The following is a 22,248-nucleotide window of genomic DNA, read 5'->3' as shown; positions in this document are numbered from 1 at the left end:
AAGAAATTCAGAAAAAGGATAATGAAATATATCAAAAACCCTTTAAAGAAGATTTGAGAAAAATAAGGAATAAGTCAGTAAAGTACTACAGGTACAATCAAATAAGACAGAGCACTGGAAACAATTTGGAACCTATAGAAAGAGGTCCATACAAGTAATAATAGAATATCAGTAATGGACAATAAACTGAAAGGGTAAAGGAGTAGAAATGAAGAGATAGAAGCCAGGACTTGAGAAAGGGAAGATAAATCTCTCAATACTGCTGATAGAAGAACAAGCATAAAAAAGGATAAAATCATCTGAAGAAGGTCTAAGATTCACGTTGGAAAACATGAAGAGGAATAACTTAAGAATTACTGGCATTCCGTAACAGGAGGAATCACACAAGTCCACAAAAATGATAGCTGAAGAGCTGCTGGAAGAAAATTTCCCAAACTCCTGAAATGTGAAAAGATAAGCACTCAAGAAGCTCAATGAACCTCAGGATAGACAGACCCTAAAACACAATCACCAAGACATATAATAATCAAGCTCTCCAAAATCAAAGATAAGGACACAATCCTGAAAGCAGCTAGGGAAAAGAGAAGTGTTACAAACAAAGGCAAGCAAATCAGATTAAGCTCGGATCTCTCAGCTGAAACCATGCAGACATGAAGGCAATGGGGAGGCATATATAAAACCGTGAAAGAAAAAAAAATGTGAGACATATATAAAACCCTGAAAGAAAAAAACCCAAGAATCCTCTACCCAGTAAAGCTGTCAATCAAATACGATGGTGTAAACAAAACATTCCAGGATAAACAGAAGCTAAGGGATTTTGCCAAAGCCAACCCCGCACTGAAAATCATCCTAAAGGGAGTTCAGTAGACTGAGAACCAACAAGAACAGACAACAATCAAGAGATTGAAATACATGCAGCACCACCCAGAACTCATTCGACAAATGGAACAGTAGAGAACAAAACAAAGATATAAGAATAAATTCAGAGGATTTGGGAGGTTAGTCTATGATTAAAACAATTACAGTGTGAAAGAAGGTAAACACATAGGAATAGAGATCCAGGTGGTGAGAAGGTCAGGTAGATTACAGGATAAAATAGACTGTTTCAAATGGAGAGAAAAGTTAATAGAATATAAGGTAACCTCATAGGAAATTAATAATTCACAACATACCAAGAAAATGAAAATTCAAGAAGAACATGGAAATATTACAACTATGAAGAAACTCACAAGAAAAAAAACACAAAAAGCATGAACTCAGCAGAGGAAGGCATGCAGAACAAAGACACCAGCAACACCATACAAAAAAACCAAACATAATGACAGCAATTAATCCATACCTAAGGAGTCCTGGTGTGGTGCTGTGAGTTAATGTGCCAGACTGCAAAGCCGTTTGAACTGCAAGGTTGGCAGTTCAAGCTCACCAGCTGCTCCACGGAAACCCTATATGGGGTCGCTATGGGTCGGCACCAACTCGATGGCATGTAACAATAACAATCCATACCTATCGATAATTACTTTGAATGTAAATGTATTAAATGCACCAGTTAAGAGACAGAGAGTAGCCGAATGGATAAGAAAATAAGATCTGCAAGAGACATACCTTACACACAAAGACCAAAACAGACTAAAAGTCAAAGGAGGAAAAAAAGCCAAAAAAACCCCAACAAGCTAATTGCAATCAAAAATAAGGAGTGGCAATACTAATCTCTGATAATATAAACTTTTAAAGGCAAAAATCAAAATAATATCAACCTTGGAACAACAGGGCTCTGTGATACAGGGATCTAGGCATAGTTTGCAGAGGGGAAATAAGGGGTTATAGAACTTGCCCAGTGAAATAGGCCTCCTGTGGAGCCTTTGCAGTGTATAGGATCTTAAGTGGAATCCTGAGCCCTATCTAGAATCTTCTGAGGTGGGACATTCTCATCAGAAAGGACAAGCAGACCAGCCTGGAACAGCTTGAGTAACAGAAGATACATCTTCAAAGAAAGATCATCAGGAAAAAAAAAAATGGCAGTATGACTGGCTACTACAAGAATAAGCAAGCTGTTTGCCAGGAAGCCATCAAGGCAAGCAATCAAGTTTCTTCAGGACAAATCCCCCTCTAAGACTGAAATTCAAAGGGAACACTTGAGCACACATATAAGCTTGCTGGTGAACAAACTGGTCTACTGGTAAGTGGAAGAGGGGGAAAGGCAGCAATGAAGAAATGGGCTAAGTAAAACCACGTTCCACAGACTCCCATGGACCTGGAGATGAGTGAGAGAAGAAGGGCTGGTTGGTCCAAAATATGGTGATACCTGGGGATACCTGAGCCTATGGACAAGGACATAGCCACAGAGACCTAGAGCTGAGAGTGAAGCATCTAGCTGATATGGCTAGGGATGGGCAATTTAAGACATTGGCTACATAAAATGAGGGGGTGATAAAGGCATGAAGTGACTGGCTTACAAGGTTTCAAAGGGGATTCTTAGTTTAATAGTGTGTAGGGAGAGAAAGACTCCCCACTGAACAGTTTTCATCTTGTCTAGATGGGGCTGGTGAAAAGAGATGGGGATAAGTTTCATATGATTCAATAGTGAATAATCGTTATCAATTGCGACTGTCGCAACTGTAAAGGCAGACGGTTTGTAACCAAAACAGAAGAGTGGTTAATCTTACAGTCCAGAAACAGAAGATCCTAGTACCATCAAGGGAGAAAAGCAAAAGCAGAATGTGGGACTTTATCCAGACAAGTAGCGACACCAGAGACAGAGGCAGAGATGAGGACATGGAGAGAGGGAGCGGCTGAGGACTCTAGAATCATGGGAAGACAGGGATTAAGAGATGGTGGCCAGGAGGCAGACTTGCAGAATGTGACCTTTGAAGGTATAAATTATTATATATGTTGCATTAGGCAAATCTGCTGCAAAAAACCTCTAAAATGTTAAAAAGTAAAGATATCAGTTTAAAGACCAAGGTGCCAGTGATCCAACTCAAAGCATTTTCAACAGTTTTATATACATTTGAAAGTTGGACAATGAATAAAAAAGACCACAGAAGAATCGATGAATTTGCATTCTGGTAATGGAGAGAAATATTAAAGTACCCATGGACTACTAGAAGAAGAAACAAATCTGTGTTGTACAGCCAGAATGCTCCTTAGAAGTCAGTATAGCAAGACTTGGTCTTTTATACTTCAGATATGTTGGAGGAAACAATCCCTGGAAAAGAACATTATGCTAGGTAAAGTGGTGGGTCCGTGAAAAGGAGGAAGACACCCCCCCCCACACACACACACACACAAAATGGATTGACAAAGTGCAGTAGTGATAGGCTAAACTGTACCAACAATTTTGCGGATGGTGCAAGACCAGGCAGTGTTTCATTCTGTTGTGCACAGGGTTGCTAAGAATCAAAAACAACTCAACAGCACCAAAAAACAACAACAACATGGCATATATAATTTTGCACAGCAGCAACCAAAAAATATATGTGTGGGCATATATGTGATGCTGTAGGATAAGCACTGTACTTCTAACCAGAAGGTACGCAGTTCAAATCCATCAGCTGCTCTGTAGGAGAAAGACAAGGTTTTCTGTTCCAATAAACCTTTGTATCTTTGGAAACCTTATAGGGATGCTGAGTCAGAACTGACTTGATGGCAGCTACCAACAACATGCATGCACGTATTTATATAGGTATGAGTATGTTGCTGTTGTTAAATGCCATCAAGTTGGCTCTAATTCAGCAACCCTATATGGTTTCCAAGGATACAAAGGTTTATTGGAACAAAAAGCCTCATCATTGTCCCGCAGAAAGATATATAGCAACCATGTATAGAATTTCCGAGGAGCAGTTGGTGGATTTGAAGAAATAACTTTGCGGTTCAAACCAACCTTGTGGTACAGTGCTTAGCCTACAGCACTACATAAGAACTCCAGGTACATGTATATGTGTGTATGTTCATGTACATGTACATGTGAGAATTCATATATATAATAATGCACACGGGGCAAAGTTACAGATAATTCTTTGTTGTTGTTGTTATGTGCCATGGAGTCGGTTCTGACTCATAGCGACCCTGTACAGGGTTTCCGAGGCTGTGAATCTTTATTGGAAGCAGAAAGCCTCATCTTTCTCCTGCGGAGCAGCTGGTAGTTTCGAACTGCTGACCTTGCGGTTTGCAGCCCGATTCATAACCACTACGCTAATTCTTAGATATAACCAAATACCTTGCAGGATTGGTTTTCTGGTCTTGAAGGTTAAGGACCACAGTCTTACAGGACAACTGTCATAATTTATAACATTTGTGTTCTACATCTTACTTAGCCTGGTAAGTTGCGCCTGGGGTTTTACAAGCTTATGAGTGGTCATCTAAGATACAATTATTACTCGTCTCTACTTATCCAAAGAAAAAGAGAAAAAGAAACCAAAGACTCAAAGAAGAAACTAGTCTACTAGACTGTCTACATGAAACAGGGCCTCATCTACCCTGGAACCATCAGATGGTACCCAGCTACTACTACTGATCATTCTGCAACAGGAGGATTTTGATAGAACGGGAGAAAAATATTAAGCAGAAGCTGAAATTATTTTTTTTTAATCCCAGAATTACTGAACTGGTTAAGACTAGAGCATTTCCCAAGACTACTGCCCTGAGACACTTTAAGCCTTAAAATGAAACTATTTCCCAAGATCACCGTTTAGCTAAATAATGGATTGACTCAAAAAACAACATCACCAGTGAAGACGGCACTCTTCTGAAAAACCATCTATATGGGATGAAACATCAGCAATTATTTTAAAACACAAATGAGATTGTAGATGGGTAGGGAAACTAGATTACTGGAAATGGAACCACCAGATAGGCATAAAATGAATGGTCATACGAATGTTCACACACTGTAAAGAATGTAATCTAACCCAATTAAAAAATGGGCACAGGACATGAACAGACACTTCACCAATGAGCAGATCCAGGCAGCCAACAAACATATGAATAAATGGTCACAATCACTAGCCATTAGAGAGATGCATATCAAAACAACAATGCGATATCATCTAATAACAGCAAAAATTTAAAAAAAAACTAGAGGACAATAAATGCTGGTGAGAATATGGAGAGACTGGGATGCTCCTGCATTGCTGGTGGGATTGCAAAATGGTTCAACCTCTCTGGAAAGTAATATGGCGCATCTTCAAAAGATTGAAAATAGAATTATCTTATGATCCAGCAATTCCTCTACTTGGTATTTACCCCCAAGAAATATGAGCCATAACACGAGTAGATATATGCACAATATATGCACAATAGTTCATAGCAGCACTATTTACAATAGCAAAAAGATGGAGACAACCTAAGTGCCCATCAACTGAAGAATGGATAGACAAACTGTGGTACATACACACAATGGAACATTATGCTGCCTTGAAGAATAACAAGGAAGCTGCAAGCCACCGCATAACATGGATGAACCTTGAGGACATTATGTTGACTGAAATTAGTCACAAAAGGAGAAATACTGCATAAGACCATTCTTGTAAAAGTTTAAGAAAAGATACCTATACTAAAGATGGGGTGGGGGATTCTTTGCTGTTTACCGGGATGTGGGGGGTAGGGCGAGGGGAGGGAAGGGAATGTAGAGCACAGGGTAGGGAATAGACACAGGATAGTTTGGGTGCTAGGGAGGGGGGCAATACACAAGAAGGGGGAGGGGAATGGAAGAACAAGGTAGATGGGAAAACAAGTAGGCAGGTGTGTATGGGCTAAGCGGAACAGAGGTAAATAATGATGTATGTACAACCTTGGAACAACAGGGCTCTGGAATACAGGGATTGAGACATGGATGGAATGGGGAAAAGGGGGGAAATAATGTTAAGATACTTGGCTGTCTTTTGAATCTTGGTTTCCCTGGCAAACCATTATAAAATAGACACTGGAGGGGGAGAGAAAGGAATAGCCAGAAATATCACCATAGAAAGCTTGTAAGTCTGTCTTCTGCCTGTAACTGACTGGAATACCTAAAATGGGATTGCAGCAGTGTGTCCAGGGAGGAGGCTTAGGCATTACATAAGACCATAGGTGGAATCCTGAATCCCATCCAGAATCTTCTGAGATGGGAAATTTCCACTTGTAAGGACAAACAGACCAGCCTGGAGTGGCTAGAAGAACAGAAGATACTTCTTGAAAGAAAAATACAAAAACAATAAAGGCAGTCCAACTGACTACTGCAAGAACAAGCAAGTTGCTCACCCAGGAGATATCAAGGCAAGTGGTCAGGTCTCCTCAGGGCAAACCCCCTTCCAAGACTAAGACTCAATGGGAATACACGCTCTGATTGGTGACCACGTTCGTCACCGATAAGGGGAAGTGAGGGAAAAACAGCAACGAAGCTGTGAGCTCGGCCCTACAGCATTCAGTGGACTCCTGTGAACCCGGGTGGAGACCTGGTTGGCCAGCAGTGTGGCAAGACCTGGGGACTCTTGGGCACAGAGTCAGTGACATAGCCACAGAGGACTAGAGTGGAGAGTGAAGCGTCTAGCTGATAAGAAGAGAGGGCATATTGCACAAGAACACCCACACTTGCAGATAATACCCACTCGACCTGGCTTCAATGACTAGATGATCAGAGATCAACTAGAAGAAGAAAGAAGAGGAAAAAAAGACTAATCTGATACAATTTGATGAACTTGACCTACACCTATGGATGCAATAGCTCAAAAGGGAACAAATCTTTACAGAGAGGATCATTCCTATCCCCTCTATACACAGAGTAGACAGGGATGGTCAACTTGGACATTGGCTACCCAAAATGGGGGTGTGGGGCTACAAAGACAAGAAGTGACTGGCTTACAAGCTTTCAAGAGGGAGCCTAGATCCAGAGGGCGTGGAGGATGGTAGAATCTCCACTGAGTAGTATCCAATCTGTCTGGGCGGGGCTGATAAAAGGAGATGGGGATAGGTCTCTTGAGATACAACAGTGAATAATTGTTATCAGGACTGACTGTGAGGGTTGGAAATGTACAGGTAGACATTTTGTAGCAAAAGGAGGGGAGTGATTAACTTTGCTGTCTAGGAGCGGAGGTCCCTGGGACCATCATGGGAGAAGAGCGGAGAGCATGACCTTAATGCAGAGAAGCAGTGACACCAGAGATGGAGGCAGAGATGATGACGTGGAGACATGGAGGTGCTGTGGACTTTGAGACCCAGAGAGGGAGAGGGGCTGTGTGCTGACAACCAGGGGGCAGGCTTGGTTTGTTGATGATGCATGGAGAGGACTGTAACCATGGCAATGTAACCAATGTAAAGCTAATGTTCTCCCATGTAAAGTATCACATAATTCACAATAAAACATTAAAAAAAAAGAATGTAATCAATGTCACTGAACAATCTATATAGAAATTGTTAAATGAAAACCTAATATACTGTGTAAACTTTCACTGAAAAAAAAAATTATATATAAACATACTTTTTAAAAGCCTAAAATGGAAAACAGTGAGGCAAAAAGCAAAGTTGATAAAGCCACTTCCACATCCTACTCAGAGCACAGTGAAGAATCACCATGGCCTTGATGTGAGTCAAACCTGCTATATCACTAGAAATCTGTGGAAAACACACAGCAGATGCCATTAACCTGTCTTCCACGCAAGGAAAGCAACTGAAAAGCTCACACTCAGATCATTTTCAGAGTTCAAAGATAAATGTTAATATAGGAATGGGAAGAATTTCAGTACTATTAATTCAACAAACCTTTATTGAGCATCAACTATGTAACTGGTACTCTTGAAGGTACTGAATATATACTAGTGACTAAGACACCAGCACCCATACCCTTGTGAAGCTTAGTTTAGTGCATAAGTCCTATATCTAACTAAGGGGATCAGATAACAAATCTCTGAAAAAAAATAAAGACCTTGCAAGCTAGGGAAATTATCTTGTGCTTTTGTTGAGTGCCATACAGTCAGTTCCGACCCACAGCAACCCTGTAGAGGGTTTCCGAGGAGTACGTGCTGAGCTTGAACCCAGACCTTGCAGTTCAAACCAACTTTTGCTGTCCAGCACATTAACCCATAGTGCTATAAGCCCTTAAAAAATATGAGTGTGAAAGAATCACTTTGAAATATTAACATTAAAAAAGAATTTTTATATCTATTCGTCTGGTCATGGAAAGTCACGTCTGAGTAAAAGACAAGAGGAAGATTCCATGGTCCTAGGTAGCCACCATTATCCCCAATCCTGTCCCTTGATCCATCCTACCTGAGGCCACTTTGGGTTGGTTGCCAACAATTCCAACAGTCCTTCCATTCATTCTTGCAAACCCAACAATGATGTTCTTGGCATAATTGGGCATGATCTCAAAAAATTCTCGCTCATCAACAACCTGTAGGAATAAATTTACTTGTGAATTCAAAATGATGAAGACACGTAAAAGATGTAAGTACATTACAGAGTTACACACAGCAAATTGCTGCCCGTACCACAAGTTCTCCAAGGAAGCAAGGCAGTAGGCAATGGCTCCAAAGCTTTTGCTTCTCATTGACTGTCTAATTTTGATTAGCTAATATCTCCAGTAGAATGTTAAGTACCAGTGGAGATACTTGGGCACCCTTGTCTTGTTTCTGAGTTTAGTGGAACTACTTTTAATGTTCCCTATTAAATTAAGATTGGGGTTTTGAAAAGATGTATACTAAAATTTACCATGTGTACTAAATTTATCAATTCTATATCCTAGCCTCCAATGAGTTGTGCATGGGTTTTAAAAGCTTATGAGCAGTCATCTAAGATAAATCTACTCATCCAAAGAAAAAGAGAAGAAAGGCAACCAAAGACTCAGCAAAGAAACTAGTCTACAAGAGTGTTTCTATCAGGAATGGGTGAATATTTTTAAACTTTTTCAACATCTATGGAGATAATCATGATTTTCTTCCATAAATTTACTGGTTATTACTAGATTTTATAATACTGAGACCACCTTGTTGTTGTTGTTGTTATGTGCCGTGGAGTCGATTCTGACTCATAGCGACCCTATACAGGGTTTCCGAGGCTGTAAGTCTTTACAGGAGCAGAAAGCCTCATCTTTCTCCCACGGAGCAGCTGGTAGTTTCGAACTGCTGACCTTGCGGTTCGTGGTCCGATTCGTAACCACTACGCTACCAGAGCTTACATTCCTAGAATAGATGCCACTTTTATTGTTGTAAAGCGCCATGGAGTTGTCTCTATCTCATAGCAACCCTGTATAGGGTTTCTGAGGAGCAGCTAGTGAATTTCAACCACCAACCTTGTGGTTCAAACTAATCTTGCAGTCCAGTGCTTTACCACATAGCCCTACACCCGGACTCCAATTCCATTCAGTCAATGTGCATTATCTAAATGAGATGTTGGGAGTCTGCTAGACAGGCTCTCATATGGTATTGCTGTATCAATATTAAGTGATTTTAACCGGAAGCTTCCTTTTTAAGGACTGCCTTTAAAAAGAAAGCTTTAGGTTAGTTATCACTCAATATTGATACAGCACTTAGTTTCTTGTAAGCTTTTTATTGTGAATTGAGTGAAGGTATATAGAACAGATCATCAGTCCCATAGTCAACAAATCATACACTTCATGTCACTGCAATGACTGCCATCTCTTCCAGATACTATTAGTTATTGTTGTTGTTAGGTGCCGTTGAGTCGGTTCTGACTCATAGCAACCCTGTATAGGGTTTCTAAGGAGTGGATGGTGAATTTGAACTACTGGCCATGCAGCTCAAATCAACTTTGCAGTCCAGTGCATTATACCACAGTGCCACACCAGGACTCCCTATGTCTCCCACTACCTTCATCTTTCCTGTGCCAGCCTCTCTCTTGTGTATTGCCTTCCCCATCACCCAAGGTAACATGTGTCTACCCTATGCCAATAAATAATTTTGTTCTCTTTCACCTCTGATAATCATCATATAAGGTTTCGTGTACCAAGAAAATCTTTTCTTAATTTTTTACAAAAGTGGTTTTATGTGATACTTGTTCTTTTGTGAATAACTTCACTCAGCAAATGTCCTTCAGGTTCATGTAAGTTATGAGGTGATTTCATCATTCTTTTTCAATGGTGCACAGTATTCCATTGTGTGTGTCCATTTTGCTACTCTCTGTCTCTTGACTGGTGCATTTAATCCATTTACAATCAGTATAATTATTGATAGGTTATCAACTGATTGCTGTCATTTTGCTTTGTGTGTGTGTGGTGTTGCTAGTTTTTTGTCCCACATGAATTTCTCTGTCGAGTTCATTTCATTTTCTTCATTGCAATTGTTTTACTGTTTATCAAACCTTTCTGATTTTCTTCTTTTTTATTCTAATGTGAAGGTATACTATAATTTTTACCTGGAATAAGGCAGAAGGAATTCTGATTCTCTCTATTTGATGGAATCAGCTGCCCCAAGAAAAAGGTACAAGTGGTTCTCTCCAGACCCCCAATCACTACACACACACACAAACACCCCTCAACTGTGTCACAGGATCTCCCATTTACTCCTCTGCCTCTATTCTGTTGTTAGTTGCCATCAAGTCAATTCCAATTTACAGTGATCCCACGTATGCAGAGTAAAACTGCTCCTCAGGGCTTACAAGACTGGGACCTACCCAAACCTACCTTCCAGGGCACCTCAGGGTGGGTTTGAAATTTCAGACTTTCTGGTGGAAGTTGAGTGCTAAATTGTTTGTGCCATATAGAGAATGCCTCTCCTTTCTACAGAAAGATGAATGGTTTCTGAGCATAAGGCCCCAAACAAATGTGCCTAATAAAGGTCCACTGTGGCCTCACTGTAGACTGTAGGGTATATCCCTTTCTCTATGCACTTCAGAGTACCTTCCTAAAGACCCCAGAGATCAGCTGGCCCAACTGGCTTGTCCTCCCCTCAAGTACTCAAGTCCATCTGACCCACACGGTGGGTAAAGCCACTCACTGGCTCTTCGAAGAACACACTGCTCAGGGGCCCCTGCTTCTGTGCTCATCCCAGGCTCTACCTGTGTAACCCAACATCAGAACCGACAGGCCAAGCACATTCCTCACTAGACACAAACACAACAGCCAAGGACATGGCCAAGCTGGCACTAGTAAGAAAGACATATGCAGCACTTACAGAGTGTATGATGTCCTCCATGTCATAGGCTTTGGTGGACTCCAAAGGGACAATTGTGTCAAGCTCAGGAACCAGACGGTCACTATAGATAAAAGAGAGGCAGATATAGTCAACACCAGAAAGGGATGTAGAGTGAGTTGGGGGAGATACATTCTGGGAATTGGACTGCTTCTGTCTCTACTGATTTGCAAAGGAGTCACCAAAGCAGCATTTTATCCACCCTTTGAAATGGAGCCTGAGACTCATACCAACTCAAGAGACCATTCAGTGTTCTTTTAGAGGAGAAAATGGGCTTATTCCCAACTACGATGCCTTCATTTATCTTCTCTGAACACCTGCTATATTCCAGGTACTGCATTAGGAACTGAAGGACACTGTGGTGAAGACAACTCTGTCCCATTCCAACATCCTGAGATATTACGAACCCCAGAATGATGGCTTAGAAACACAAAGTTCTATAGAGACCATGGGATTCAGGTTCTCTGTTAGGTTAACCTGCTAAAAATTCCTTTAGAAAACAAAACTGCAAGCCCTCTGGTGGGCAAAAGGAGCTCTGATAACGTAGTGGTTACTAATCGGGCTGCTAATCTCATGGTCAGCAGTTCAAAACTACCAGCTGTTCCGTGGGAGAAAGATGAGGCTTTCTGCTTCCATAAGGATTTACAGCCTCAGAAACCCTATGAGTGAGAACCAACTCCACAGCACATAACAACAACAACAATCTGGTGGGCAAGATCACTGCAGGCTAACTGCTCAAAACACACAGACTTCAAGTGTCCTTCCTCCTGAGTCTATGTGTCTGAACAGGGCCCACTCCCTTACAGATGGACTCAGCAACATGTTCCTCTATGACCTAACCTCTCCAACAGGCTCTCAGTCCATCCTGTCCCTTGTCCCATGTGGGGTCAAGAAATGTGCCCATCAAGTCAGTTTCTAGCAAGCTCTGCCATGGTGTTATTAGGCACCCAAATAATCAAAATTTAATCACTGACATCAAATCGAATCCAACTCAGCACTGAGCAGTGGTGCAGTGAATTATTTGATGTCTTTTCTAGACTTAGTCTTTGTAAATGTCACCAAAACCAACTCTTTTCTAGAGGGGTCTGGGTAAGAGCAGATGGGAGACGATGGGAAACATTATTATATGATTCTGTTGTGAGTGATTAATAGGGTTAGCTGTCATTACGAAAATCTGGAACTCTAAGGTGTTTTAAATGAGCCATCTCAGAATCAGGAATAGGGGATATATCACTACCACCAAAGAAGTGGTGCTAGGAATAGAGCACATCCTTTGGACTTCCTCGCTCCAGTGAATGAAAGCGGTGACAACGTTGAAGTGGCAGAGGAGCAGCACCAGCAGATTCAAGAGCTAGAGTACAAGACAGATGGTGGACTTCACAGTCCACAGAGCAAATAAAAGAGGCTTGCTTGCAGAGTCGGGCACCACCAGGTGTTTATTTGGGGGAGCTAGGTTTACTGACCCATGGAGTTAGAGCCAAGTGCCTTCAGGTTGAGGTTTATGGTGGAGTGGTATGTCCTGTGGGCATTCCTCAGCAGCCCTAAAAGAGCTTTGTAACACTGCCACTGAAGACAAAGGCTTGCCTATGGACATGGCTTAGTAAAGATTGTCCTGACTGGAAGAAGCACCTCCTCAATGTTTCAGACCCTTCAGTATTAACCGTTAACTTCCCTAATAAACCTTGTAACTCTAAACTGTGGTGCATCTGTTCTGTGTGACCACTGTGAAGAATTACCAAAACCACATAAGAAATCCAGACTGCTGTGGAAGGTGGAAGGTGCCATTATTTTTGCAGTAGGTCAGAGTAGGACTGCCTTCTAGATTTTTTTTTTTTTTTTTTTTTTTAAATATATTTCTCTTTATCTCTTGTCTTGTAGGAAGGTTCACAATGGTTCATCTTAATGAGAAAATAAATATATATTGATAAAAGAAAAAAAATGCTAAAATTTCTTTTTCTTTTAACTGCCTCATCATCTAACTTAGCAATGTCTACACTCTGTTGTTATCAGGTGGTATTGAGTCATTGTAAACCTATCATTGTAAACCTATCCAAGTCATTGTAAACCTATCACAACACAACAAAACACTGCACGGTCTGGCACCATCCTCACAACTGTTGTTTCATTTGTGTCCATTGCTGCTGCCACTGTGTCAATCCATTTAGATAGGGACTAACCCTCTACTTTACAAGTATGACATCCTTCTCCAGGGACTGGTCCTTCCTGATAACACGTCTGAAGTATGAAAAATGAACTCTCGCCATGCTGGCTGTTAAGAAACATTCCAACACCTATTTGTTCTAGCATTTCATGGTACTTTCAACATTTTTCTCTAACACCATATGTATCAAATCTTCTATGATCTTCCTTACTCATTGTCCACACCAGGACTCCAAAACCTACTACATAGGCACAATAAACAAAACAGCTTAATATTGGTGCAAAAGATACACAGATCAATGAACAGAACTGAGAATCCAGAAGTAAATTCATCCACCTATGCCCAGCGCCACTGAGTTGGTTCTGACTTATAGCAACCCTGTAGCAACCATATATAAAGTTTCCAAGAAGCCCCTGGTGGGTTTGAACCACTGACCTCACAGTTAGCAGTCCAGTGCTTAACCTGCAGTGTCACACCAGGACTCTCTTTATTAGTGTAAAGGAATTCAATTGATTCCTGTACTTTGATCTTGTACCCTGCCAGTTTGCTATTTCAATGAGTTCCAAAAACTTGCTTGCTGAGTCTTATTTTTCCTTTGTTTTATTTATGTGATAGATTATAGTGATTGTTTTTCTAATATTGAATCATTTCTGAATACCTGGTATAAATTCCAATTAATCAGCAACGGATAAGTTGTTGGATTCTATTGGACAGAATCTTGTTGACAATTTTTGCATCTAGTTTCATGAAGGACAATGAGCTGTAATTTTCTTTTCTAGAAATGTCTTTGCCTAGTTTGTGTGTCAGCGTTATACTTGCTTCATAAAATGAATCTGGAAGCTTTCCATCCTTTTCTATATTCTGGAATCATTTCAATAAAATGGATGTCAGCTCTTCTCTGAATGGAAGAATTTACCAGGAAAACCATATGGGCCTGGCCTTTTTTTTTGTTGGGAGTTTTTTTAATGACTTTCAGTTTCTTCTTTTCTCATAGATCTAGGTCTATTCAAGTTTTCTACTTCAGTCTGTTTTAGTTTAGGCAGGTCATGTGTTTCTTGAAAGCTGTCCATTTCATCTAGATTTTCAAATTTGTTGGGAGTACCATTCTTCACAGAATTCTGCTATTTTCCTTTTCATATCTAGTTACGTCACTCACATTATTTATTTGTGCTATCTGCATTTTCTCCTTTTGTTAACTTGTCAATAGTTTATTGATTTTATTAATCTTTTCAAAGAACCAACTACTTGTCTTGTTGGTGCTACTGTTATTCTGTTTTTAATTTCATTTATTACTTCTCTAACCTTTTTTCTTTTCTTTCGCTGACTGTAAGTTTACTTTGCTACTGTTTTTCTAATTGTTGGAGATGATGAGATAAACTGTTGATTGTAGCTCTTTCTTCTTTTTGGCTATGTCTATTTATTGTTATAATTTGTCCTCTGAGCACTGCTTTTGTTGTGTCCCAAAAGTTCTGAACATGTTGTGTTTTTGTTCTGGTTTGATTCAAGGAATTGTTTTATTTCTTCTATTATCTAGTAGCTTTTAAGCAGGGTGTTATTCAATTTTTATGTATTTCACCTTTTTCCTTGATCTTCCTGTTGCTGAATTTTGTTTTATTTTATAGTGTTGTGATCTGAGAAGATGCTTTGTAGTATTCTGAGGCTTTAAAATTTATTGAGCTTTGTTTTGTGGTCTAACATACGGTTTCTTCTAGAGATTGTTCCTTGTGCATTGGAAAAGAATGTATATTGTGCTATTGTTAGGTTGAGTGCTCTATATATGTCTATGAAGTCAAGTTGTTGTTGAACTTCTATCTAGTTTTTTGTTCTTCATTGAAAGTGGTATATTAAAATCTCCTACTCTTACTGTTGTTTTCTATTTCTTTCTTCAGTACTATTAGAGTTTGATTTATGTATTTTGAGGCTCTTTCATTGGGGACATAGACATTACGATGATGTCCTCTTGTTGAATTGACCCCTTGATCATGATACAACGTCTTTGTCTCTTATGCTAATTTTTGTCTTAAAGTCTATTTTAGCAGAGATAAGTATCACTATGGGTTAATGTGCTGGATTGCCAAGTCAGTTTGAAGTGCAAGATCGGCAGTTCAAGCTCACCAGCAGCTCCTCTGAAACCTTATACAGGGTCGGTATGGGTCAGAACCGACTCAATGGCACCTAAAAACTGCTCATTTTTTATTGCCATTAACTTGATGTATTTGTTTCCAACCTGTGATTTTTAACCTATTTTTGCCTTTGTTTTAAGGTGTATCTCTTGCAGACAGCATATTGGAGGATCCTGGAGTGTTTTTTGTATATTTTGTTTTGTTTTTTGTATATTTGGTCTGGTCATTACTAATTCCTTTAAAGTCTGTTTATTTGAAAACATCCTTATTTTGTCATCATTTTTAAGATATAGCTTTGATGAGCATATGATTCTTGGTGGGCCATTTTTTTCTTTCAGAGTTTTATATGTATCATTTCATTGCCTTCTTGCCTGTATGATTTCTGCTGAGAAATCAGAGCTTGGTCTTTTTGACTGTTCTTTGTAGGTAACTTTTCATTCTTCCTCAGCTGCTCTCAGGAGTCTTTCCTTAATTTTGGTTTTGGAAAGTCTGATTATGATATTTATCAGTGAATTTCTTTTGGGGTCTATCCTATTTGGATTTCTTTCAGCATCTTAAACGTCCTCCTAGGGTTTCCAAAAATATGTAAGTTTTTACAGAAGTAAACAGTCTCATTTCTCTTCCATGAATTGCTGACCTTTATGTTAGCAGCCTCAACCACTGTACCACCCGGGCTCCTTGCACTGAGCACAGCCCTACCAAATAGTAAAATTACTGCTTACTTTTCATATGCCATTTATGCTTAGAGCTCCCTAGGAACACCTGGAGAAAAGGTAAGACTGGATCAAAGCACGCTACCCGGTCACTTCTGTTTCCAAGGGTCATAATATCTTCAACTGGTATATTACACCTCTCAAGGGCCCCAAATACACTTAAACCTGTGAGAACAGAAACTCAACATACTACACCTTGTTTTTCTAAGTCGTCCTAACCTTTGACAGAGTGCAGTCTTAACCACTTTTCTATGACTCAGTTTGGTGGAAAATATTTGAGTTTTACTTCAGTGACAGGTTTCTGCCTTACACAGATTCTGGTTTTCACCAGCAGTTCTACTGTAATATGTTGTTGTTGTTAAGTGTGGTCAAGTCGGTTTTTACTCATAGCAACCGTGTAAGGGTTCCTGAGGAGCAGGTGATAGGCCTGAATTGCAGACCTTACAGTTAGCAGTCCAGTGGTTATCCTACTGTAATACAGATGTTCAAAAAAGGGGGCCATGCCCAATGTATCTGAGCCCTGTGACTTCACGCTCCTTCACAAATATGAGCAGTTGGCCACTAACAGTGTCCCTAGAAGGGCAGAGACAGATTACAGTCTACTTCAGAGCATTCCTGGCCAAGACAGAGACCTATAGGTGGAGGGCAGTCTCTGAACTGGCTTCTTTGCAAGGAATATAATTCCATTTTCCTTCTGCAAAAGAAAAGAGCCCTGGTGGCACTGAGGGTTAGGTACCAGCTGCTAACTGTAAAATCCATAGCTCAAACCCACCACTCCACAACAGAAAGGTGAAGCTGCACCTGTAAATATTTTGTCTCAAAAACCCTACATAGGGTTGTTATGAGTCAAAATCAACTTTATGGCAGAATGTCTGCAGAAAAAAATCAATGTCAAGTTAAGAGCCTTTTAATGTGAAGAGGAAACAACATGGAGAAGAAAGTATCCAGAAGTCCTGGGGCAGTTATTTCCAGGCTGGGCCACTGGCAGATTCTGTAATGCTCCCTCCCACCCCCACCTTGCATCATGTGGTAGCCCCAGCAACAGAACTAGAATGTTTGGACTATATGGCCAGCAGCACACCCTTCTCTCCAGGACTGCCCATCTTTGACCCCAAGCAGATGTGCATAAACACCTTTCCTAAAGGGCACACTACACTGTCTGCATCATTTTTTTTTTAAAGCTTTTATTGTGAATCGAGTAATAGTTTACATGGGAGAACATCAGTTTTGCACTAATCCTATCGTATTTCATTTCATTGCACTGATTACAATCCACTCCATGCATCATCCTTTAACAGTATTTGCTTCTATTCCCTCTGTTGTTGTTTTTATTGTGAATTGAGTGATTTACATGGGAAAACATCAGCTTTACATTCATCTATTGTATTTCATTTCATTGCAATGATTACAATCCACTCCATGCATCATCCTTCAAGAGCGTTTGCTTCCATTCCCTCTGTTTTTTTGGGTTTTTTTTTATGTACACGAAGCACTGAGGAATATATAACCATTCAAACAACCAAAGGGTACACTCCACAAGACTGCCCCTTGGCCATCAGCACACAACCCCTCTCCCTCCCTGAGTCCAGAGTGCCCAGCCACACCATCTCCCCACGTCATCATCTCTGCCTCCATCTCTAGTGTCACTGCTTCTCTGGATAGGGTCTCGCATTCTGCTCTTCTCCCTTGATGGTCCCAGGGTCCTATGCTCTTCAAATTATAGCAGATTACTCTTTTTTTTTCCTCTTCTTTCTTCCTCTGAGTTCTGATCATCCAGCCATTGAAGCCAGGTCAAGTGGGTACTATCTGCAAGTGTGGGTGTTTTTGTGCATGTCCCCTCTCTTCATATCAGCTGGATGCTTCCCTCTCTGCTCTAGTCTTCTGTCTGCATCATTTTTACGTTTTTTTTATTTCTTTCATGTCAAGATGCAAAAAGTTCTACCCTCAATTCTGGATTTATCAAATATCTCTTTGAAATATATATATAGATATTACAAAGAGGGAAATAAATAAATAAAATCATCTTTCTTTACTCCTGTGCCCAGACATAACATCATCATCCACACCTGGATGTTCCGCCAGGGTAGAGGGGGTTCAGAAGGGCAGCCTGTGCTGCAAAATGAGAGCAGGTGCTTTGGCCTGACACTCACCTGGAATCGTGGCATTCACGGATGGGAGCGGGATCCTGATTGCTGAGGGGCAGGTAGTTGAAGAACTCCCGTAGATTACACAAGGCATCAATATCATTTTCAAAAGCTCTGTGCGCCACACCTGAGAAAGCAGGGAAGTTACAATAGGCAAAGGTATGGGTCAGTCCACAGATGCTGCTACATGGGCAAGTCTGCAACAGGCTATGCTGAGAGCTGTCCATTCTCATGTCCCCCTACTGAAGACAAGTGTACATGACCCACCTACAGGTGGATCCTCAATTCATACAGCCTGCTTCCTCCATCCTGTACCCACAGCTCTGCAGGGTTCGCTCTTCATTCAGGTCTTTTCTCTAATGCCACTTCCTCAGAGTGGCGTTAGAGAAAATAAGTCCCTGTCCATTTCTCTGGGTCCCTGTCAAGAACATACTTGTCCCCAAGCCTCTTACTCTCCAGCTCTGCACCATGTGGGAGTTCATATAATTGTCCTTATGTTGTTGTTGTTGTTGTTGTTGCTGTTGTTAAGTGTCGGCGAACTGATCCACACTCATAGCGAACCTATGTAGGGTTTCTGAGGCTGTAAATCTCTGTGGGAACAAAAAGCCCCATTTTTATCCTGCAGAGTGGCTGTCAAGTTCAAACAGTGGACCCTGTGGTTCCTGGTACAGTGCTCAACCTATAGAACACTACGTTCCCGACTGTCCTTTCAGCACCTGGCAATTTGTTTTCTTGTTTACTATCTGCATCTTTCCTAAAATATCAGCACCAACAAAGTAGAGACAGGTCTTTTTTACACAACAATATATCACCACATTGAGAATAATGCATAGCACACAACAGGTGAACAACAGTGTAGTCAAGAAAAGAAGGGGGAGACACTTGGCTCTTGTGAAACATCATAGTCAACATTCCTGACAAATGTTCTGAAATCACAGAACAGCTAAACAGGGTCACAGGCAGGACCGGAGAAAATGAGGACAAGAACTTCCTGCTGGACTCCTTGCTTCTACCACTGCCCCTCACTAAGTCTGCTCTCCACATGGTAACCAGTCAGCCTTTAAATCAGAACACGTGATACTTCTGCTCCAATCATCTGCCTTGCTGTTCTGTGAGCATGCAAGCCACTCTCCTACCTCAGGGCCTTTGTGTTGGCTGATTTTCTCTCTGCAAGCAACACTACTCCCCTAGATTCACACCGATAAGTGCTTCAAATCTACTCAAAAGTCACCATCACAGTGAGGTCTATGCTTACTACTCTACTTAAAATTGCATTTACTTTATTTTTACTTTTTTCAAATTAGGTAGTACCCTTTAATATCCTAATGTTGTGTGACCAATGAGTCAGTCCCGACTCATACCTACCCTGTAAGAAGTAGGTGGGCCGAACTGCCAACTGTGTGGTTGCTAGTCCAGTGCTTAAACTACAGTGCCACATCAGGGATCCTGATTTATTGTATCATATGCTTACTTATAATGTTTATATGCCTCATACCACCATTTGTCTGTCAGTTGTACTGTGGTGACTTGAGTGTGTTGCTGTGCTACCAATATTTTGTATACTAGCAGGGTCACCTATGGTGGACTGCTTCAGCTGAACTTTCAGACTAGGAAGAAGGAGAGGAGGACTATTTCTGAATGTTTAGTCACTGAAAACCTATGTAAAGCAGCAGAACAGATATAGTCGCAGAAGAAATATCAGAAGATTGTCAGATATGGTGCCAGAAGATGAGCCCCTCAGGCTGGAAGACACTCAATATACAACTACAGAAGAGCTGCCTACTCAATTCCAGTATTTGACCACGACGACGAAATGGAGTAATCTATCAGGCTTTTGGGACCATCATCTATGAATAGGGCACAACTTAACATGAGGAGAAATACTTGCAAACATCCCTTAATAATTGAAACATGGAATGTATGATGTATGAATCTAGGAAAATCAGAAGTTGGCAAAATGAAATGTAACACATAAAGATCGGTATGATAGGCCTTAGTGAGCTGAAACGGATTTGCATTAGCCATTCTGAAACAGACAATCATATGGTTTACTAGGCTAGAAATGACAAATTCAAGAGGAATTGCATCACATTCATGTCAAGAAGAACATTTCTCCAACTATCTTGAAGTACAATGCTATCTGAGATGGAATAATATTCATATGCCTACCAAGAAGTCTGGTTAATATGACTATTATTCAGATTTAAGCACCAACCACTAAATACAATTAATAGTGATACTCAAGAATTCTACCAATTTCTTCATTCTGAAAAGGATCAAACATGCAATCAAGATATATTAACAAATACTGGTGATTATAATGCAAATGGGAGAAACAAAGAGGAAGGATCAGTAGGTGGGAATGATGCTGGAGATCATATCAGCACTGATATCCTGTTTCACATCCCCATCTGAATCCGGCCGGAACCTCTGGTAGTTACCTGTCAATGCACTGCTCCAGCCATTTTTTAAATTATCTTTGGTGTGCTGCTTTGGTGTATAGATTTAGGTATTCAGTTAGGCTCGGCTCTAGACCTAAAAAACCATCAGAGCCACCAGATTAGCATTTAACCAGTAACCCTGCTCTCAAATGCCCTGTGGTCCTAACAGACACTAAAACCAATTCCATCAAGGGCCTCCACGAACTACTTCCAGAGGGAGATTACGGACTATAGGTAACACTGAGGTCAATAAGAAGTCCATTTGGGCCAAAACTCTTCTGTCACATCCCTTTCACACTCACTTTGTGAGTTTCGTAAATTGTAGGAGCCCACCAGAGATGTCTACTTTTTGGGTCCAACAACTGAACTTTAGTTTTTATAAATGTAACAAACCAACAATAGCCAGAAACAATAGAAAGATTGAGGAAATCAAAGGGGACACAGAAAACACTTCAGAAGAATTCAGGAAAACACTACAAGAGCAAGCAGACAAAACAAACACAAATTTTGAGATAATACAAATCCTGCCATTAGAAATCCAGAAATTAACACGTAGATCTCAGAAACGGATAATACGCTGAAAGGGCAAAGGAGAAGATTCAAAGGAATGGAAGCTGTAATTAGTAAACTTGAAGTTAAATCTCTCAATACTAGTACACTACAAGAACCATCAGATAAAAGAATGAAACAATCCAAAGAAAGCCTAAGAATTATATGAAACACCATGAAGAGGAACAACTTACAGAAAATAGAAATTCCAGAACAGGAAGACACAACAAAAAGCACAGAGCTCTGTCAAAGAGCTATCAAAAGAAAACTTCCCAACATCATGAAAGATGAGAACATAAGCATACAAGAAACTGAACAAATTCCAAACAGAATAGATTCCAAAAGAAAGTCACCAAGAAATATCATAATCAAACTTTTGAAAAAAAAAAAAAAGTTACCTACAAAAGAGAACCAATAAGACTATGCTCTGATTTCTCAGAAAAACAATGTATACAAGGAGACAATAATGACATACACAAAATTCTTAGAGAAAAAAATTGGTTCCCAAGAATCATATACCCAGCAAAGCTGTTCGACAAATATGATGGCAAAATTAGGACATTTCCTGGTCAAAAGATATTAAAGGAATTTGTACTGACCAGAACAACTTTATTAAAAAGGCTAAAGGGTGCTCTTTGGATTGAGAGTCAAAAATAGCAGACAATCTAAGATTACCATACATGAAAACATCATTGAGAACTCAATTCATTATGGTGCTGTTGTTGTTAGGGGCCATGGAGTTGGTACTAACTCATAGCGACCCTATGCACAACTCAAAGAAACACTGCGTGGTCCTGAGCCAAACTCACAATTCTTACACTTGAGTCCATTGCTGCTGTCACTGTGCAAATCCATTTCACTGGGGGTCTTCTTTTCTCCACCATCCATGGTGTTGTTGTTGTTAGGTGTCATCAAGTTGGCACCAACCCATAGCGACATTATGCATAGCAGTACGAAACACTGCCCGATCCTGGGCCAACCTCACTACTGTTGCCAC

At 40.4% G+C, this 22,248-nt stretch overlaps 1 protein-coding gene across 1 annotated transcript in view; it reads right to left on the bottom strand.

Moving 5' to 3' along the window:
- The window catches only part of PCCB (propionyl CoA carboxylase, beta polypeptide), a 123,428-nt gene that overhangs the window by 18,911 nt on the left and 82,269 nt on the right, over positions 1–22,248 (bottom strand). The window contains exons 8-10 of the mRNA XM_006846644.1: positions 18,268–18,388; positions 11,103–11,184; positions 8,242–8,365 (exon numbers count right to left, since the gene is read on the bottom strand). Coding sequence (XP_006846707.1) covers positions 8,242–8,365; positions 11,103–11,184; positions 18,268–18,388 — 327 coding nt within the window. The remainder of the gene's footprint in view (positions 1–8,241; positions 8,366–11,102; positions 11,185–18,267; positions 18,389–22,248) is intronic.

Source organism: Chrysochloris asiatica, unplaced genomic scaffold, assembly GCF_000296735.1.
Source record: "Chrysochloris asiatica unplaced genomic scaffold, ChrAsi1.0 scaffold00028, whole genome shotgun sequence".
Classification (NCBI taxonomy): Eukaryota; Metazoa; Chordata; class Mammalia; order Afrosoricida; family Chrysochloridae; genus Chrysochloris; species Chrysochloris asiatica.
This window is presented reverse-complemented; position numbering and strand designations above follow the sequence as displayed.